At 38.0% G+C, this 22,622-nt stretch overlaps 1 protein-coding gene across 2 annotated transcripts in view; it reads left to right on the top strand.

Annotated features, from left to right (window-relative positions):
* The window catches only part of LOC147513712 (rRNA biogenesis protein rrp36-like), a 34,079-nt gene that overhangs the window by 3,552 nt on the left and 7,905 nt on the right, over nt 1-22,622 (top strand). For both annotated transcript variants that reach the window (XR_015215598.1, XM_086596918.1), the window contains exon 4: nt 16,856-16,908. Coding sequence is in view for 1 of the 2 variants with exons in the window: in XM_086596918.1 (XP_086453044.1) it covers nt 16,856-16,908 (53 nt within the window). In the remaining variant the exon portion in view is untranslated. The remainder of the gene's footprint in view (nt 1-16,855; nt 16,909-22,622) is intronic.

Here is a 22,622-nt window from a genome sequence, read left to right as displayed (position 1 = left end):
TTGAATATCCATATTTTAAATAGTAACACTTGATTGTCAAGTGAAAGCCTAACTATGAGTGAGTCTGCATGTTGTGGTGTGTGATTGTCAAGTGTCTAGTAGCTCAACTAGTCATGGCCCTGGTGGTTGTATTACTAAGATTAAACATATAAACGGGAGAAAATCTACCAAAATACATTTATAAGATAAACTGAAACTTGTCACTAAATATTAAATAAAACAATATTAACTTTGAGCAACTTGAACTAAAGGTAGACAAGTTCAAGGGGAGCGATCATGGTTGATCCGGACTTAATTTGTTCACTTGAGAACTCTCAGTAATCAGTGGCCTACTAGGCTCCTTAAAGTGCAAGTTGTGTGCCATAATTAGGAGGTCACTTCCCAGATGCCACTTCCAGGCACAACACACCAAATTCCTAGGTCTACATCTATCAAATTTAATGTGCCCATGACCAAATCTCAAAATCAAACAAAATCTTTCTTGTACTTAAAGAGGGGGTTGGAAATGCCAAATTCACGCCTAGATGCACAAAGAAACAAAATAGTAGAATACCAGTGGACCTGTGTCCCTCGAAAAAATAGAATAAGATCTAACAATAGTAGTATACTACTATCAAGGAAAAAAAGAATGATTTCTGTGTAAACTAAGAACAGATCGTTGAATGTGCTATCCCACCACTCAACATGACTTAGACACCTATGATGCTTGAGCTCTATGGAGAAGAGTAGATGACAATAGCATCAACAATTATAGTACGGAGTGCGGACATGTAGTGGGATGCTCTTGCACGAAATTTCATGCTTATACTTTTTGGCCGGCTTTTACATGTTTCCATGTGCAAATGCAGTCGTTACAAATATTCAATCACGGTATCGCCCGATACAAATGATTGACAAGTTTGTAGTTGTACAAGTAGCTCGGGCACGTGATATAGTGTCTTGACTTATAAAGCGGGGCACCTATATGGACTCTGTCGATTGCATGCTTTAAAGAATAGCTTGGTCCACTATTAACATCTTTTTTGATTCAATATACCACAGCCAAAAAAATTTCAGTCACATCCTCGAAAAACCATTCAAAGGATTACGGTAGGTCTAACAACCTTATCGGATGATACTCTTCTGCAGCCAATAACACCTTTCTCTTGAAGTAGAATACCAAATGTAATTGGATGAACTTACCTTCGTGCAATCTTTTTCAAAATGACTTCACTAAAATGTGGCGGTATTTGCAAAATGGTGCATTGCCTTGGTTGATCCATGATCCCTTTCTTGCACTAAGAGGAACGGCCTGCTCAAAAGAATGTTAGAGACCCGGCTATATGGCGGTAGGGTTCAACACTATAAAGTATATTGTATATGTGCAACAAACTGTACAAAGAAACTTCTTCCCGCATCGACAATACGAAACACTAAAGGCCACCATATGGTACGTGAACTTCTATGTAAAAATTGAGAGGGGCTATTCTTTGGATATAATAGCGGCAGATTGGGGACCCGGGGATATCGGTGTAACTTGCATTTAATTTTGCATAGTTTTGTTGCCTCTTTGTTTACATTGTGATGAGATTCCCTCACACCCCTTCAATATTTCTTATCGATAAAGGCTGATTTTAAGTATTGTGTTAACAAAGAACCAATTATTGCGAAGAATGCGAATATCGCGATGAGTAAATTTGCATTTTGTGACCATTTTGTAGTGGAAGGAAGCGATATCTGGATGATGAATTGCCTGATCTAGTACAAAAGGAAACTGTAGTAACTAGTCCTTCCAAAAGCGATTACCTGAATGACACTTTGAAAGCTCGACAATCCCAATTCGGGCCTCGACCATCCATGCCCACGAGGAGTTAAATTACAACTACCATCATTATAAAAACAAAAACAAATAAAAAGGAAAGAAAAATAAGTATTAGTGGTTAATATCTGAACATGGTCATTATCGCAAAAAGCAAAGCCAAGTATTTGGAACCAATTACAGAAGCAACCACACAAATGTTCCTTCCGGCTTTAAATATCTGATCAAATCATAACCATAAATATAGGGTATCGCCCTGCGTATCGGTAATTAGGTAAAGAAAGCTACTTACGGAAGAGGATGTCATACTACGGGTTGTGTTGGAAAAGCCCTAGCACCGCGAGGGGTGAAAGTATTTTAGTCCCACATCGTCTAGGTTCCTACAAGACCGGGGTTCTGATCATGGCATCTACTGTTCACCCGAGCTTTCAAAGGAAAACCTCACCTCTCATTATGGGGAAAGGCGGTTAGTGGGACACTAACAGCCCGGTAGGAATGGGAGTTGTCAAGAACAGCCCATAAACATAAGGATGCTACAAAATGATATTGATTGTCAAAAAAAAAAAAAAAAAAAAAAAACTTGCAACTTTCAACTTCTACCCTATTCCAAATCCACATAAACCAAATGCTTAAGAGATACTTAGAGAACTTGAACAATGTCGTCTGGATGAAACAAACCATAAGACATGAAGGGAATAAAATGAAGGGAACAAAACTAAAGTTGTCTTCAGGTAAGAATTATCTACCTCCCAACCACAACCCTTAAAGATCACCACATATAGTTCACAGCTCCGATTTACGTGGATTGCGTAGCTCAATAAGTTTCCTCCCATATTTTATAACTCCTTAGCCTTCCCGGACCTATATACATTTAAATGCTTAACTTCAGACTTGCAAGGAGAAAGAGTTTGTCATGAAGCAAAGGGAATGTTTGTGATCCTAACCATGGCAAGCCACGGGTCCATAGCTAAGGAAGTCATAGAACCCCCGCTAAAGAAAGGCCTCTCCTTGGGATCGTGGTAATGTTTCTCGTGAACTCCTTGTTAGGAACCACCGAACCCACTAATTTAAAACCTTTAGCTCAAAGCGTGACATAATTTCTGCGATCACGGTCAAAAATGAAAATGTTTAAGGCGTGTCCAAGAATGAAAAGAAGCGATAAGGAAACCCGATAATCGACTCCAAGAAAGGACGGACTTCGAAGTTTTCAAGTGATGAGTTCGACAAAACAAATTGGGTTGATGGAGGGATAGAAGAGATATTTCTAATAATGTACCATACTCAAATGCAAAATCCAAACTAATAGAAACAGTCTAGTCCTTTGGAAAAGGTGGCTAGTGTATCTGATCTGTGACTTAGGTGGTTACGCAAAATAAAATATGTCTAGAGACTTACCAAACCTCTCTGCACTCCATCGGGGTTTAATTGCAATAAAAATGTGCTCCATCTGAATAAACAAAGTGCAAATGGATGTTAACAAGCGATTATAACAAAAGTGTGCAGCCCGAGAAGATTCATCTAGAGTAGTTCATACCTCTGCAGCATATACATCCTGCTCCTTAAGCATGTAAACTACAATAATAGACCATTAATTGAGAATCGAAATGAACAAAAGCGGGATTTTCTAATTAAGTCACATAGTTAAGCTTTTTAAATCACAATGACAAGACATTAGCCAGGGTTTGAGGCTATGTTACATGGACCGCGACATATTATGAAGGTAATCCATGTCGTCAACTTATCCACATGTTAAATTAATGGGACACAAAGCATGTAATATACCTCGATTTTTTATATTTAAGCCATGTCGATCACTACATTTATCTGTTCAATGTAACTTAGCTTTGAGCCTAGGTACTAGTAAGGGTGGAATTGAGCCAAACAAGCCGAGCTTTACCATGCTCAAGCTCGACAAGCTAATTACACAAGCTTTAAATTGAGCTCGAGCTGAAACTCCTTATAGTTAAGCAGAGTGAGCTCGAGTAGAGCTTAAGCGAGCCAAGCCCAAGCCGAGGCTCCGAGGGCCACCGGTTATTTTACACTATAAATATGCTATTTGAACTAAGCAAGGCCGAGCTTCATCAAAGCTCATTTGTTACGAGATAGCATATTTATGGATAACATTTATAGTGTAAAATAACAAATGAGCTTGATGAAGCTCGGCTCGTTTAGTTCAAATAGCATATTTATAGTGTAAAATAACCGGGGGGCTCGAGCTCGGCAGGCTTGGCTCGTTTAAGCTCGGCTCGAGAGCTCGCTCGTTTAACTATATGGCCGAGCTCGAGCGATTTAAAGCTTGTGTAATTAGGCGAGGCGAGGCTTGAGCATGGTAAAGCTTCGGCTTGTTTGCTCGAATTCCACCCTTACTGGTACCCAGGCTCAAAGCTAAGTTACATTGAACGGATAAATGTAGTGATTGACATGGCGAAATATAAAAATTGAGGTATATTACATGCTTTGTCGGAGCCTACATGTGGATAAGTTGACGACATGGATTACCTTCATAATATGTCGGTTCCATGTAACATAGCCTCAAACCCGGCTAATGTCTTGTCATTGTGATTTAAAAAGCGAACTATGTGACTTAATTAGAAAATCTGTTTTGTTCATTTCGATTCAATTAATGGTCTATTATTGTAGTTTACATGCTTAAGGCGGGGATGTATATCTTCAGAGGTATGAACTACTCATGAATCTTCTGAATCTTCTGACTTTTGTTATACTTTTGTTATCTTGTTTGTTAACCATTTGCACTTTGTTTATTCAGATGGAGACACACTTTTTATTGCAATTAAACCCGATGGAGTCTCGACAGGGTTTGGTAAGTCTCTAGACATATTTTATTTTTCGCACCACCTAAGTCGGCCAGATTGTATACACTAGCCACCTTTCCAAAGGACTAGACTGTTTTCTATTAGTTTGGATTTTGCATTTGAGTATGGCACATTATTAGAAATATCTCTTCTATCCCTCTCCATCCCCCAATTTGTTTTGTCGAACTCATCACTTGAAAACTTCCGGAGTCCGTCCTTTCTTGAGTCGATTATTGGGTTTCCCTTATGCTTCTCTTTTCATTCTTGGACCGTCTTAAACATTTTCATTTTTGACGGATCGCAGGAAATTATGTCGCGTTTTGGCGCAAAGGTTTTAAATTAGTGGTCATTGGTTTGTGGTTCTAACAAGGAGTTCGGCGAGAAACATTACTACGATCCGGGGGAGAGGCCTTTCTTTAGCGGTCTCTATGACTTCATAGCTATGGACTTTGCTTTGCCATGGTTAGGATCCACAAACATTCCCTGCTTCATGACAAACTCTTCTCCTTTGCAAGTCCGAAGTTAAGTATTTAAATGTATATAGGTGCGGAAAGCCGAAGGAGTTATAAAATATGGGAGGAAACTTATTGACTCTGATTACCACGGCTCGAGCGAGGAACTATATGTGGTGATCTCGGTTGTGGTTTTGGTAGATAATTCTTACCCTGAAGACAACTTTAGTTTGTTCCTTCATTTTATTCCCTTCATGTCTTATGGTTTGTTTCATCTGTCGCGGACATTGTTCCGGAGGATTCTCTAAGATCTCTTAAAGTATTTGGTTTATGTGGATTTGAATAAGGGGTAGAAGTTGAAAGTTGCAAGTTTTTTTTTTTGACAATCAATATCATTTTGTAGCATCCTTATGTTTATGGGCTGTTCTTGACAACCCATCTCCTCACTGGCTGTTAGTGTCCCACTAACCTTCCCAATAATGAGAGGTGAGGTTTTCATGAAAGCTCCAGTAATGAGTAGATGCCATGATCTGTAACCACGGTCTTGTAGGAACCTAGGCGATGTGGGACTAAAATACTTTCACCCCTCGCGGTGTGCTAGGGGCTTTTCCAACACAACCGTGTAGTATGACATCTCTTCCGTAAAGTAGCTTTCTTACCTAATTACCGACTGCAGGGCACCCTATTTATGGTTATGATTTGGGCGATATTTAAAGCGAAGGAAGGAACATTTGTGTGGTTTATTCCATAATGGTTCCAAATACTTGGCTTTTTTTTGATAATGACCATGTTCAGGATATTAACCACGAATACTTATTTTTCTTTCCTTTTATTTGTTTTTTGTTTTATAACGGATGGTAGTTGTACCCTTGAACTCCTGGGGGCATGGATGGTGAGGCACGCAATTAAGGATTGTTGAGCTTTCTCAAAGTGTCATTGGTCTTGTTTTGGAAGGACTAGTTACTCTGAGTTTCCTTTTGTACTAGATCGGGCAATTCATTCATCCCAGACGCTTACTTCCTTCCTTGCTTACAAAATGGTCACAAAATGCAAATTTACTCTTTTGCATATTAGGCACTCTTCGCAAATTGGTTCTTTTGTTAACCTGATACTTAAAATCGGCCTTTCTTGATAAGAAATATTGAAGGGGTGTGAGGAATCTCATCCGCAAACAAAGAAAGGCAACAAAACTATGCAAAATTAAATGCAAGTTACACCGATATCCACGGTCCCCTAATCTGCCCGTTACTATATCCAAAGAATAGCCCTCTCAATTTACATAGAAGTTCACACCCATATGGTGGCCTTAGTGTTTCGTTATTGTCGATCTGGGAAGAAGTTTCTTTGTACAGTTTGTTGCACATATACAATATACTTTATAGTGTTGAACCTTGTCATCATATAATTTGTCTCTAACATTCTTTTGAGAAAGCGGCTGTTCCCTCTTAGTGCAAGAAAGGGATCCGGGCGGATCAACCCGGCCCGATGCACCATTTTTGCAAATGCCACATTTTAGTGAAGTCATTTTGAAAAAGATTGCGCCAAGGTAAGTTCATCGATTACATTTGGTATTCTACTTCAAGAGAAAGGTGTTATTGGTAAAGAAGAGTATCATCGATAAGGTTGTTAGACCTACCGAGAATCCTGAATGGTTTTGAGGATGTGGTACCAAATTCTTTTTTGGCTGGTATATTGAATCAAAAGATGTTAATAGTGGACCAAGCTATTCTTTAAAGCATGCAATCGGCGAGTCCATATAGGTGCACCTTTATAAGTTCGTTTTGCTATATCACAGGCCGAGCTACTTGTCTGACTACAAACTTGTCAATCATTTGTATCGGGCGATACCGCGTGAATATTTATCATCAGACCTGCACATGGAAACATGTAAAAGGCTGGCCAAAAAGTATAAGCATGAAATTTCGGGCAAAAGAGCATCCCACTACATGTCCGTACTCCATTACTATAATTGTTGATGCTATTGTCATCTACTCTTCTCCATAGAGCTCAAGCATCATAGGTGTCTAAGTCATGTTGAGTGGTGGGATAGCACATTCAACGATCTGTTCTTAGTTTACAACGAGAAATCATTCTTTTTTCCTTGATAGTAGTATACTACTATTGTTAGATCTTATTCTATTTTTTTCGAGGGACCGCGGTCCCTTTGGTATTCTACTATTTTGTTTCTTTGTGCATCTAGGCTGAATTTGGCATTTCCAACCCCTCTTTAAGTACAAGAAAGATTTTGTTTGATTTTGAGATTTGGTCATGGGCACATTAAATTTGATAGATGTAGACCTAGGAATTTGGTGTGTTGTGCACGGAAGTGGCATCGGGAAGTGACCTCCTAATTATGGCACCTGACTTGCACTTTAAAGGAGCCTAGTAGGCCACTGATTCTTGAGAGTTCTCAAGTGAACAAATTAAGTCTGGATCAACCATGATCGCTCCCCTTGACTTGTCTACCTTTTAGTTAAGTTGCTCAAAGTTAATATTGTTTTATTTAATATTTAGTGACAAGTTTCAGTTTATCTTATAAATGTATTTTGGTAGATTTTCTCCGTTTATATGTTTAATCTTAGTAATACAACCACGGGGCCATGACTAGTTGAGCTACTAGACACTTGACAATCACACACCCGACATCGGGACTTCACTCCATAGTTAGGCTTTCATTGACAATCAAGTGTTACTATTTAAAATATGGATATTCAAAGCGTGATTAATTGCGGTTCTTCAGTTATATCGGTTGATCATTGTTATGTGTATACCTTCACTTTGTCCTAGCTTTCTTATAGATTGTTATGATTATTTTAGGTTACGGAGGAGATTAGATTGGGTTTAGAGTTGAGCGATTATAGTTTTCAGCAAAGGCGCATTGCACATATCGTTTCTTGGGGAAACTCTACAACTATGAGCATATAGATTCCTCCTTATTTTTTTGAAACACTATATCTGATTCTCGCTTTTGGCCATGGGACATCGGAGGTATGAAATTGTAAATTTTCTTAGATAAACTTCTTTGAGTAGAACTTGGTACTTTTAAAATAGTTGCAAAAGGATAGAAGGAATAGCCGATAAAGGTTAGGACAAAGGATATTCGCTCTGTTAAAATTAGCAAGGGATAGAAAGAAGGAAGAAAAGGATAGAAGGAATAGACTTCTGACTCCTAAATCATAGGTAGGGGTTAAAAATCTCATTATAGGTTGGTTGATACCTTTACATCGACTCACGCCATCTGTTGGAGCGCTTTTTGTAGTTGAGCTTGTTTGCTTGATTTACTTGATGTTTTAGCCTTGCTTATTTTATTGTTTCATTGGTGATAACTTTATGACCGCGAGGTTTTTAATGGTTTGGCATTTACATGTACAATTTAGTTCAAAATCTATTAGTTTTTACTATTTTTGTCTTCTTATTTGATCTGTACCTTCATGAATGTGATCGAGTTATAACTTTGATAAGTTCTTTCTAAGCTTTTAGCCATGGGCACCAATTTACATATAGGAGGTGCATAGTTTCACATGCATTGCCAACTTGAGTGTATATTAGGTTTATTAATGTTTCTAATAAATTTACTTCCATTGATTTTATTTTTTTTAAATTTGTTGTGCCAGTTGGTCTATTGGTCGCCGTAGTAGTAGAATCAAGAAAAGCTCAGTGGATCTTTGCTCAAATTAGCATGTTATAGACATTATTTGTGGAATTTTAGTTTTGAATAATTAGATCTAAATTTAGTTGAGCGTTGTTAAGATTATGTGAGGCGATGTTTTTCGCAAAAATAGTTATGTGAATTCTTTAAGATCTTTTGTATTGAATGATTTAGTAATGAAATTCATTTTGTTATGATTTGTGGTGAATTGTTATAGAGTTCTTGTGTTCTATAAAAAAAAAAATTTTTGGCAGGATTATGTAAATGGAAATGTCTGCGTATATGTATGAATTGCACCATTTGCAATGCTAAATCGTCCCAAATAAAGCACCGAGTTTATATCATTACGCAACAATTTTAGTGTAGCTAAAAGCTTTGATTCTATAGTAGCGTAGACATCTTTTGCCAGCTTGGTGTGTGGCTAAATTTTGGGCGTCTTTTGCCCCCAAATGTTGACTAAATATTTAAATTTTCCGCACTATGTAGGCAAATATTTAAACTTTCCAACCCGAAATAGTGTTGCAAAGGTTGCCTTTTTATGGCGCCCTAGTTATGTAGCTAAAGGTATCACTTTTTACAGCGCCATCCTAGTTGTTACAAAGCTCTCTTTTGTGACGCCATGCGGCTACAAATAGTTTGAAAAATTTGAAATTAATTTAATTTTAATAAATGAAGTAACAGCGGAATTAGTGTATTAGCGGCACCCTCGGCCGCAAACAAACTAGGAACATTTGCCCGCGCCACCTTTGGCGTTGCATTTGAGTATTTGAGGCGCTTTTTAGCCACGCCTTTGCAACGCCATCTGTGCGTTGTAGCCAGGATCTTTTACCAGCTCAAAGGCACCTTTAGCGATGGAGTATGGTGTTGCTAAAACCATGCTCTCGTTATTCGTTGAAAGTTCGTTTTAAGCTTCTTTTGGGCATGTATTTAATTCAAACAAAAGACTACGGAAATTTCACCAAAAAAGTTGAAAGAAGCGTTAGAAAGATTGTGAAAATAATATTTTTGACAAAACAATGTTATTTTTTTTTCGTATCATCAACTTGAGGTCGAGTTTTTCAAAAGAAAGGAAGAATGATGTAGAATTACTATCCCCTCTTTCTAACCATAATTCCTTCTTTTGTGCTAGATTATTATTTTCAAAGTAGAATTATTATTTATTAGGAATTTGGAATATTTAGTATTTTCTATTTAGAGTTTAATTAGTTTTAGAAGTGTAGGTTAGATATAGAAGTTTAGGTTTTTTGGTTATCAAGTATGACTTATCTATATAAGGATGCCAATGTAGTTTAGTTCAGGAATTCAATTATTAATTATCAAATCTCCAAAACCTAATATACTTTTCTCCCTCAATTTCTACAATTCTTCTATTCAATCTTCTTCGTCCTTAAATCAATCCTCCATTTTGAAGATCTCCGCATCTTTTCTTTTAAATTTCGTTTATTCCGCATCATAGCAAGTCTGTGATCAAATAAATTATTGACGGGATTAAGGAGCCGTAAAATGGTTTCAGCAGATACGTACTTGTGTTCGCTCCACGCTACTCTGCTAAGGGCTTTAAGCTATCATTGTATATACTGAGGAGTTTAAAAAATTAAAAGGAATGTTAGTAGTGAACTGGTGTGGCGTGTAAGACTTGGAGTTGTATATTTATGTAGTAAAATATAATTTGAGTTTTGCTATTAGTCTGATAATATGACATGTTTCTTTATTCAGGTGTCGTGATCCTCGCTTTGAATCATTATGTGGAAATCTTGATCTTGATTGGTGAGCCTTTATCACTCTCGATACTTGTTTGTTCTCGTAAAATTTGCTATGCCACTAACTTTTAAGCGTGTGTAGGATGTTAGAACTCTTTGGTTTATCATTTTCAATGCCATCACTTTCGTACTTTCTGGTTTGTCACATTAGTTTTAATATGTTGGTTAGCTTCGGTGTGATTAATTTTTTTTTTTTTGCTTTGCTTCATTGCACATTGTAGTAATCGTCAAAATCAGTGTGCTACAAGTCCTTTTCCCTTTGCTTGGTTCTTCTTTGGCGAGTTTCCCTCCTCACCTCACTGATTTGTATATTAGTATCAAATCAACATGAATGATAACCCTAGTTATCATACTTTTCTTCTTCTTATAGTAAATTAGTATATAGCCCGTGCCCGACCTTTTTTCAAATTAGGCCAAAAGAACCACAACTAACGAGATGATAAAAGCCCAAGTCCACAAAAGCGCCATTGTTGACCAAATCAACAATGATCCAAGGTACTCTTTCAAATTAGAATTAATGTATGGCGATGGGGAAGTGAGCATAGCAAGGGTAGGAGATGAGAGGAGGAAGATGAAGAGAAGGGGAGGAGAACAAAGATAGTGAGAGGAAGAAGATGAAAAGAAGAAAAAACTATAAAAGGGGGGGGACGGACATTTTTCATGTTTTAACAAGGTCCAAATAAACCTTGAGCAACACAAGATTAGCTCAAAGTCGAGGAGAAAAATCAGGCATGAACATAAGCAATAATAGTCATGCATATCACGATAGCCATAATCAGACCCTTAATGAAAATAATCCAAACTCGACATATACTTCATATACTTGATTCAATCAATAATTGTTTACCCGACCACTTCCATAAATATATTTCCATGAAGACACATAGAGAACCTTGGGGCACCACCGGGTTTATCCCATGTTTAACAATCAAATAATATCATTTAGTTAAAATTGTAATCTATAAGCTTTTTAACCCGTAGCTATAAACAACTTTTCCCAAAATCCAAAGGTTCTAACATGAAACACTTCAAGCAAATAAAGTTAGGGCTGTCAATGGACCCGGACTAGGCCGATGCCGATTGAATCTGTATAGACCCCGCTTGTGGCTCATTAAATACGCGAATCTAGCCAATACTAGGCCTAGTCCGGTGGTTAAGCCCGCGTGCTTAATCTAGCCCATCCATTCTTGGTCTATTTATGAATATGTCTGGGGTTCATTATTATAGAAGATAAGGATAAAAGTTCAAAGGGTAACAATTCTTTGGACAAACAAATCTGATCCTCTTAGGACTTCGGTCTCTCGATTCATAAAAAATACTCTCCACAATAAGGAACTACGTTGAAACTTGATCCACTAGAGAATAGATCTTGGGTACATAAGAAACCATTATTTGGTTCAATTTTATCTCCCCAACATCAAATTCCTTTTGTTTCTTAGTGCGTTCTTTACCATTGCTCGTTATGTTGAAATGAGTTCTTGCCGAAACATAATTGGCGGCCGTCATGGGTTTTGAATCCATTATCCGTGAAACAATCAAAATGGTAAGCCTGAAAGCCGGACCAAGCGGTCAACATATTCCTCACGCGATAAGAATCGCAACCCTCGAAATTCAAATTCGATCCCGATGCAAGAACCGTTGAACAATCGGGTTGCTCCCTAGTGGTAGGATCAATTCTCAACATCCAACTGCCGGCGGCATACGCCAAGGTGTTATTTCTCAACCACCGATCAACCCGATTGCGCTCTAAGAGTAATGACCTTATTACCCAAACTTATGGGAGAATCCGGTTAGCCGGGGATAACTACCCCTGACATGTCCAGATCTCGAAAGGGAAGATTTACTTTATAGAATCAATTTCGGGGAAGACCAGCCATCAGATATGTCGACATGGTAGAATCACGGGCACCATGACAAGAGCAACCAAATATGGAAGGCGGTATAATTATACCGCCATGCTAAATTATTCTGACTAAGGCCTAAGCGGTTTCTGAGGGATAGAAAGACAATCACCGTCGAGACTAATCGTCGTGCCGCCAAAGATCTCTAACCTCGATAAGAACAATGGAAGGTATCTTTCTCCGCATGAGCATGGCCAGGCGTCTATCTGTTTGAGCAAATACTTTAACTCGGACGGAACAACAATTGAAATAGTTGATTGCAAAAGAACTTAGATAGAGTCGAGGGATGTCGAGAATTTAAAATTTAATGGTCAAGGAAATGTACTTGATAAGTTATGAAAAAATGTCATCGGGCGGGGTTTGACTGTGGGGGAAGACCGACATCCCCTAGGCGAGTCCGACCCTAACGGGGAAGGCCGACCTCGGCCCGATTTGAGGAAAATGCGCCATCGGGGCAGTGCGACCTAACAAAAAATATCATAACAGAAAAAACTATAAGGAAGACCATCATCCTGGAACGGGATGGACCTGGCGGGGAAAGGCCGACCTCAGCGATTTGAGAAAAATTGCCATCTGAAGCGGTCGACTAGAAAGGCTAGAAGAAAAGAAGGTGTCCGCGAAGAAAGTATAAGGAAGACCATCATCCTAGGCGGGGCCGGACGATAGGGAAGGCCGACCTCATGGTGAGGAAAATCGCCATCCTAGATATGAGTCCGACCCGGGCAGTCGGAAAAGAAATTATCCGCGGAAGAAAGTATAAGGAAGACCATCATCGAGTTGACCTCGCAGATTTGAGAAAAATTGCCATCCCAAGCAGTCGACCGGGGCGGGGAAAGAAGGTGTCATGGAAGAAAATATAAGGAAGAACAATATCCCAAGCGAGACCCGACTTGGCGGGGAAGGTGACCTCGTTGACTAGAGGGAAAATCACCATCCTAAATAGGTCTGATCTGATTGGGAAGGAAGGTGTCATAGAAGCAACTAGAGGGAAGACCCGCGATCTCCGGACAAACTACCGGCTTAGATAGGTTAGTTACTTTCCAAAGAAAAAGGCGGTCTCGAGGCGGACCGAATGTGTGTATCACCTAAAATCTCCAACTCTTGTAAGAGATAATGGCAAGTGTCATCCCTCCATGGAGGCTCAACTAAGGGGCTATTTGTTTAAACCAAGCTTATAGAATTGGGAAAGTTTGGAAAATTGTCAATGACCCTACATCATAGATCGTCCGGCATCTAAAGGGTCATATTTCCTCCGTACTATTTGGAAGAATGATAGAGAGTCATGGAATGCTTACCGCAGCCACCAAAGTTTTCCGTTAGGAAATCTTTTGCATTTTTTAGCGTTTACTCCATCAATAACAAATTTATTCATCTATGTAGTTAGTTCTATTTTATCTATCAATAAAGACATTCAATTTCCATTCTCCTATGTTTGGTTGTCATTTTACATTACTCTATTTTTAAATACTCTTCCTTTCAACAATGTCATTCATTAACTTTAATTCGGAGAGGTCATCCATATTATGCCTTCTTGGTCCAAGTCGATTCGCATTCATGCCTACTTGAAGGAAATCCAAGTCATTAAGATGGTTATTCTTGCTTTCGGTACAATTATTGCAATACTCCCCATTTACAATATCCGTGCAAATTCCACTACTAAAGGCAGCGGCGTTGTGTTTTAGTTTGGTCAGTCTGGAGGGTAGTGACCTTGCACACAATGAAACTCGAAGTTAATCGGGAGCCTTGCCGCTGCGTTAGGTATAACTATTTTAGCCTGAATAGCTACATTCATTGAGGGCGATTACAGCCCTTTTGCCTTTCAATCACACTTTCTCAATAGATTTTATATTGAGGCGTCTGCATTCCCCTCGTTATATATAGCTATCATATATTTCTATCCATACTCGTATCAACATACAACACCGACGGAAGATCAAAAGCGAGATGACATATTATTATCAAGTTATTGCCGACAATGCATGTTCATTCAAGGTTGGTAATATTTTTTACATTTATTTCAAAATCAAGTACTGTCTATTAAGTTATCTACGGAAAAGGCACACCTTTCGGAGCAACTTTAACAATCTCTATATACATTTGATATAATTTATTATAGGTCTTCTTTCTCTTCTAGAACATCTGCCTTTTGCATAATTGCTTGCATCCTCTCCATCTCCTTATTTCCTATCTCTAGGGAAGCTTGTGTTAACAATTTCTTATTTTCCACATTCTCTTTCTTAGCAACATTTAATTCTTTTTCTAACCCCAACACTTTTGCAGTCATCTTTTCGTTTTCTTCTTCCTGCGTTTTCACCCCGGCTTTCAAATCTTCTAATTATTCGGTCCTTCAGGGTGGCGTTCCATTCCTATTCTTCCATCTCATTTAATTCTTTCATTATTCTCATTACCTGAAACATTAACATAACTTTAAAACGCATATTACAATTAAATAAATAAACAGTTAAACAAATAGAACAAATAATTTACCTCGTTCCTTTTCTCTCGTTGCATGCTAGTTGTCACTTGGATTAAATTGTTGGATTCATTTTGCGTTTTGTGATTTTCCTTTAGTGCTAAAATGCCAACTCGGCACAATCTGTCTCGTCTTTCTTCTCTAAAATTTTTAGCCCGCGTTTCTCATTTTTCTTTTATGCTCTCTTCTCTCCGTAATCATCTTAAAAATTTATAGGTTTCAATATTTAGTATTTTCTATTTAGAGTTTAATTAGTTTTAGAAGTGTAGGTTAGATATAGAAGTTTAGGTTTCTTGGTTATCAAGTATGGCTTATCTATATAAGAGGTCATTGTAGTTTAGTTCAGGAATTCAATTATCAATTATCAAACTATCAAATCTCCAAAACCTAATATACTTTTCTCCCTCAACTTCCACAATTATTCTATTCAATCTTCTTCCTCCTTAAATCAATTTTCCCTTTTGAAGATCTCCTCATCTTTTCTTCTAAATCTTTTTATTCTGCATCAATTGGTATCAAGAGCCCCACTTTTTAGATTTTGATCAAGAAAACGATCCACTACCACCACCCCTTCTGCAAACCACCAATTTTTTTTTTCTCTCAATGGCTGAATATGTTACGAAGAAAGAACTAGTAGACACTAGACACTATCGACGACGCTGTCAACAAACTTAAGTTAGAATTGAACATTGATTTAAAGTTTGAAGCTTTGGAGACGAGACTCACGAATATGTTCAAAGAAGCATTCCCTCACACTATAGCTTTTACAAACCCTAACACCACCACTTTTACAAACTCTAGCACCTCTACAATAATCCATAAAACCTTGTTCCTATATCCCCACCGAAAATTTTCCTCACCACTTCAATTATACCTCAACCCACACCAGTCTCTACTCTTTAAGAAATTGAAACTATGAGCTAAAAAAGATGTTGTTTCTTATGTTGATTCTCCACAAGTTACAAAGAATACGCTACATATTGCTTATGAAGATTCCAACTTTCAAAGTCTACAAATTGGACAAAAATGTAAGATTTTTCAAGAAGGGGAGTGCACACCAACTTTTATTTTTCCATCTTTTGAAGATCCGTTTGCGTTGTTCTCTTCTCTAATGGTTACATGTTATTTGAAGAAGCACAAGAAATATCGTAACAAGTGTCGTCGAATGAAATTCGTTGAAAGTTCGTTTTAAGCTTCTTTTGGACATGTATTTAATTCAAACAAAAGACTACGGAAATTTCACCAAAAAAGTTGAAAGAAGCGTTAGAAAGATTGTGAAAATAATATTTTTGACAAAACAATGTTATTTTTTTTTCGTATCATCAACTTGAGGTCGAGTTTTTCAAAAGAAAGGAAGAATGATGTAGAATTACTAGCCCCTCTTTCTAACCATAATTCCTTCTTTTGTGCTAGATTATTATTTTCAAAGTAGATCGAATTATTATTTATTAGAAATTTGGAATATTTAGTATTTTCTATTTAGAGTTTAATTAGTTTTAGAAGTGTAGGTTAGATATAGAAGTTTAGGTTTTTTGGTTATCAAGTATGACTTATCTATATAAGGATGCCACTGTAGTTTAGTTCAGGAATTCAATTATTAATTATCAAATCTCCAAAACCTAATATACTTTTCTCCCTCAATTTCTACAATTCTTCTATTCAATCTTCTTCGTCCTTAAATCAATCCTCCATTTTGAAGATCTCCGCATCTTTTCTTTTAAATTTCGTTTATTCCGCATCATAGCAAGTCTGTGATCAAATAAATTATTGACGGGATTAAGGAGCCGTAAAATGGTTTCAAAGCAGATAATCGTGATTTGTGTTCGCCTCCCGCTTACCGCTAAAGGGCTTTAAGCTATCATTGTATATACTGAGGAGTTTAAAAAATTAAAAGGAATGTTAGTAGTGAACTGGTGTGGCGTGTAAGACTTGGAGTTGTATATTTATGTAGTAAAATATAATTTGAGTTTTGCTATTAGTCTGATAATATGACATGTTTCTTTATTCAGGTGATACGTGATCCTCGCTTTGAATCATTATGTGGAAATCTTGATACTGATTGGTGAGCCTTTATCACTCTCTGATACTTGTTTGTTCTCGTAAATTTGCTATGCCCTGAACTTTTAAACGTGTGTAGGATGTTAGAACTCTTTGGTTTATCATTTTTCAATGCCATCACTCGTACTTTCTGGTTTGTCTGTTAGTTTTAATATGTTGGTTAGCTCGGTGTGATTAATTTTTTTTTTGCTTTGCTTCATTGCCTGTTGTAGTAATCGTCAAAATCAGTGTGCTACAAGTCCTTTTCCCTTTGCTTGGTTCTTCTTTGGCGAGTTTCCCTCCTCACCTCACTGATTTGTATATTAGTATCAAATCAACAGATGAATGATAACCTAGTTATCATACTTTTCTTCTTCTTATAGTAAATTAGTATATAGCCCGTGCCCACGACACTGTTTCAAATTAGGCCAAAAGAACCACAACTAACCGAATGATAAAAGCCCAGTCCACAAAACAGCCATTGTTGACCAAATCAACAATGATCCAGTACTCTTTCAAATTAGAATTAATGTATAGCAGTGGGGAAGTGAGCATAGCAAGGGTAGGAGATGAGAGGAGGAAGATGAAGAGAAGGGCGGAGAACAAAGATAGTGAGAGGAAGAAGATGAAAAGAGAAGAGAAAAACTATAAAAGGGGGGACGGACATTTTTTCATGTTTTAACAAGGTCCAAATAAACCTTGAGCAACACAAGATTAGCTCAAAGTCAGAGAAAAATCAGGCATGAACATAAGCAATAGTCATGCATATCACCAATAGCCATAATCGAACCCTTAATGAAAATAATCCAAACTCTGACATATACTTCATATACTTCAATTCAATCAATAATTGTTTACCCGACCACTTCCATAAATATATTTCCATGAAGACACATAGAGAACCTTGGGGCACCACTGGTTATCCCATGTTTAACAATCCAAATAATATCATTTAGTTAAAATTGTAATCTATAAGCTTTTTAACCCATAGCTATAAACAACTTTTCCCAAAATCCAAAGGTTCTAACATGAAACACTTCAAGCAAATAAAGTTAGGGCTGCCAATGGACCGGACTAGGCCCGATGCCCGATTGAATCCTGTATAGACCCCCACCTTGTGGCTCATTAAGCCCACGAATCTAGCCCAATACTAGGCCTAGTCCAGTAGTTAAGCCCACGTGCTTAATCCTAGCCCATCCAATTACTGGTCTATTTATGAATATGTCTAGGTTCATTATTATAGAAGATAAGGATAAAAGTTCAAAGAGGTAACAATTCTTTGGACAAACAAATACAGTCCTCTTAGGACTCAGTCTCTCCCAATTCATAAAAAATACTCTCACAATAAGGAACTACGTTGAAACTTGATCCCTAGAGAATAGATCTTGGGTACATAAGAAACCATTATTTGGTTCAATTTTATCTCCCCCAACATCAAATTCCTTTGTTTCTTAGTGCGTTCTTTACCATTGCTCTCGTTATGTTGAAGCAGGTTCTTTTTAAAACATAATTGGGCGCCGTCGTGGGTTTTGAATCCATTATCGCGTGAAACAATCAAAATGGTAAGCACAAGAAGCAGATCAAACAATCAAATATATTCCTCCCCGCCAATAAGAATCGCGAACCCTCGAAATTCAAGTCGGGCCAATGCAAGAACGGTTGAACAATCGAAGTTGCTCCTAGTGGTAGGATCAATTCTCAACATCCAACTGCAGCAGCGCCACCGCAAGGTGTTATTTCTCAAGCACAATCAACCAGTGCACGCTCTAAGAGTAATGACCTTATTACCCAAACTTATGGGGAGAATCGGATTGACAGGGATAACTACTACCCTAGACATGTCCGATCTCAAAGGGAAGATTTACTTTATAGAATCAATTTCAGGGAAGACCGCCATCCGAGATATGTCTGACATGACTGGGAATGCAGGCACCACAGACAAGAGCAACCAAATATGGAAGAGCGGTATAATTATACCGGCCGCCCTGCTAAGGGTGACTACCGGCCTAGGCAGGCTGGTTACAGGGATAGAGAAAGACAATCACCGGTCGGAGCTAATCGTGCGTACCGCCAAAGATCTCTAACCTCAATAAGAGACAATGGAAGGTATCTTTCTCCACATGAGCATGACCGGGGGCGTCTATCTGTTTGAGCAAATACTTTAACTCTGACGGAACAACAATTGAAATAGTTGATTGCAAAAGAACTTAACGATAGAGTCAAGGGATGTCAGAATTTAAAATTTAATGGTCAAGGAAATGTACTTGATAAGTTATGAAAAATGTCATCCTCGCATGGTTTGACTGGCGGGGGGAAGACCGACATCCTAGACAGGTCCGACCTAACAGGGAAGGCCGACCTTGCTGATTTGAGGAAAATCGCCATCCCAGACAGGTCTGACCTAACAAAAAAAAAATATCATAACAGAAAAAACTATAAGGAAGACCATCATCCTAGACCGGATGGACCTGACAGGGAAGGCCGACCTCGCAGATTTGAGAAAAATTGCCATCCTAGACAGGTCTGACTAGAAAGGCCGGGAAAGAAGGTGTCACGGAAGAAAGTATAAGGAAGACCATCATCCTAGACCGGACGGACCTGATAGGGAAGGCCGACCTCGCAGATTTGAGGAAAATCGCCATCCTAGATAGGTCCGACCAGACAGGTCGGGAAAGAAGGTATCACGGAAGAAAGTATAAGGAAGACCATCATCAGGCCGACCTCGCAGATTTGAGAAAAATTGTCATCCCAAACAGGTCTGACCAGACAGGGAAAGAAGGTGTCATGGAAGAAAATATAAGGAAGAACAATATCCCAAACGAGACCGACTTGACAGGGAAGGCCGACCTCGTTGACTAGAGGAAAATCACCATCCTAAATAGGTCTGATCCGATTGGGAAGGAAGGTGTCATAGAAGCAACTAGAGGGAAGACCACGATCTCAGACAAGCTACCGGCTTAGATAGGTTGGTTACTCGCAAAGAAAAAGACAGTCTCCAGGCGGACCCGAATGTGTGTATCACCTAAAATCTCCAACTCTTGTAAGAGATAATGGCAAGTGTCATCCTCCACATAGGCTCAACTAGGGGCGTTTCTATTTGTTTAAACCCAAAGCTTATAGAATTGGGAAAGTTTGGAGAAAATTGTCAATGACCCTACATCATAGATCGTCCAGCATCTAAAGGGTCATATTTCCTCCGTACTATTTCTGGAAGAATGATAGAGAAGTCATGGAATGCTTACCACCTTCGCAAGTTTTACCGTTAGGAAATCTTTTGCATTTTTGCGTTTACTCCATCAATAACAAATTTATTCATCTATGTAGTTCGTTCTATTTTATCTATCAATAAAGACATTCAATTTCCATTCTCATATGTTTGGTTGTCATTTTACATTACTCTATTTTTCTGTACTCTTCCTTTCAACAATGTCATTCATTAACTTTAATTCCAGAGAGGTCATCCATATTATGCCTTCTTCGGTCCAAGTCAGTCGCATTCATGCCTACTTGAAGGAAATCCAAGTCATTAAGATGGTTATTCTTGCTCGGTACAATTATTGCAATACTCCCAAATTACAATATCCGTACAAATTCCACTACTAAGGCAACGACGTTGTGTTTTAGTTTGGTCCCAGTGCAACGGCCTTGCACCTGTGGAAACTCCGAAAGTTGTCAGGCCTTGCCGCACGTTCGGTATAACTATTTTGACGCCTGAATAGCTACATTCATTGAGGACGATTACAGCCCTTTTGCCTTTCAATCACACTTTCTCCAATAGATTTTATATTGGGGGCGTCTGCATTCCCCTCGTTATATCGCTATCATATATTTCTATCCATACTACGTATCAACATACAACACAACACGGAAGATCAAAAGCGAGATGACATATTATTATCAAGTTATTGCCGACAATGCATGTTCATTCAAGGTTGGTAATATTTTTACTACATTTATTTCAAAATCAACTGTCTATTAAGTTATCTCTGGAAAAGGCACACCTTTCGGAGCAACTTTAACAATCTCTATATACATTTGATATAATTTATTATAGGTCTTCTTTCTCTTCTAGAACATCTGCCTTTTGCATAATTGCTTGCATCCTCTCCATCTCCTTATTTCCTATCTCTAGGGAAGCTTGTGTTAACAATTTCTTATTTTCCACATTCTCTTTCTTAGCAACATTTAATTCTTTTTCTAACCCCAACACTTTTGCAGTCATTTTTTCGTTTTCTTCTTCCTGCGTTTTCACCCCGGCTTTCAAATCTTCTAATTATTCGGTCCTTACAGTGGCATTCCATTCCTATTCTTCCATCTCATTTAATTCTTTCATTATTCTCATTACCTGAAACATTAACATAACTTTAAAACGCATATTACAATTAAATAAATAAACAGTTAAACAAATAGAACAAATAATTTACCTCGTTCCTTTTCTCTCGTTGCATGCTAGTTGTCACTTGGATTAAATTGTTGGATTCATTTTGCGTTTTGTGATTTTCCTTTAGTGCTAAAATGCCAACTCCAACCTGTACAATATCGTCTTTATTCTCTAAATTTTTAGCCACAGTTTTCTCATTTTCTTTTATGCTCTCTTCTCTCCCATAATCATCTTCTAAAAATTTATAGGTTTCACCATCGTCCTTCAACGGTAACTCATAATATTTTCTTCTTAACGTTCTTCTCTTTTTTGAAGTATTCACCTGTTCCTCTATATCACTATTACTATCTTCATCTTCTACGATTATTCGCTTATTCCTAATAATATTGTTTTGGTCTTTGATTTTATTTTGTCTAATTAATTGTCCACTCATAACTTCAAATTCTTTAGTTCGCTTTTTCTCCACACCTTTTTTATTATTTTTCCTTTCTACACCTTTACAACTCTTATCTTCATCCTCTCCTTCAACACTTCCTTCTTCTTCTCCCTCATCACTTTCTTGCCCTTCACTCTCATCATCTTTTTCCGCCTCTTCCTCCACCTCACATAGGAAGTCCATAATATCATCTGGGAAACTTAGATCATATACTTCAGATGGTATTTTCCCATGGAAGTAAAATTTTAAGTTATCCTGTGTTTTGCTATCCATGTCTACCATATCAATCGGCGGATTTTCCTCTACAAATACCACCAACAACAGAAACACAATTAGTAATTAAGTTATTGCAAAATCTTCCTTTCCGAACACAAACATAATATCACCTATACGTAAACACAATACAATTACTTACCAGTAAAATTGTTTGGAACGTCCCTTCCTGTCGTGTTCCACTTCCCTCGTATGCGATACAGATAATCTTCCCAATATTTGTAGCTATCCGGAAGACCACTAAACCTCTCCCTTCTATTTTTGAAGTGCACGCCAAGCATTATGAAATTGTCTTTCGGAGTGACACGAGGGCTTGCAATTGCGTAAAGCTCTTGACACCCAAATCTTTGTTTGTATCGTAATTGTAATCTTCGCATTCTTGAGATTATTAACCAAAATGGAACTGACATCTGTGCAGGTGTAACATGCCACCATTCTAAGATCCTTGCAACAGTATTGTCCAAGGGAAATTTCAAACCATATGATAATTGGTGCCATGTTGCTACTACTTCATCTTCTTTGGCTTTTTGTAAAACACTTTTCACACTGTCCACATTGAATTCTTGTAATGCAAGCCGTTTCTTCATCTCCGTTATTGAAGTCTTCCTTGGTTGACCTCGTATGTATAGAGTACCTTTTGTTTTGGTCC

Source organism: Coptis chinensis, chromosome 3 (assembly GCF_015680905.1).
Source record: "Coptis chinensis isolate HL-2020 chromosome 3, ASM1568090v1, whole genome shotgun sequence".
Classification (NCBI taxonomy): Eukaryota; Viridiplantae; Streptophyta; class Magnoliopsida; order Ranunculales; family Ranunculaceae; genus Coptis; species Coptis chinensis.
This window is presented reverse-complemented; position numbering and strand designations above follow the sequence as displayed.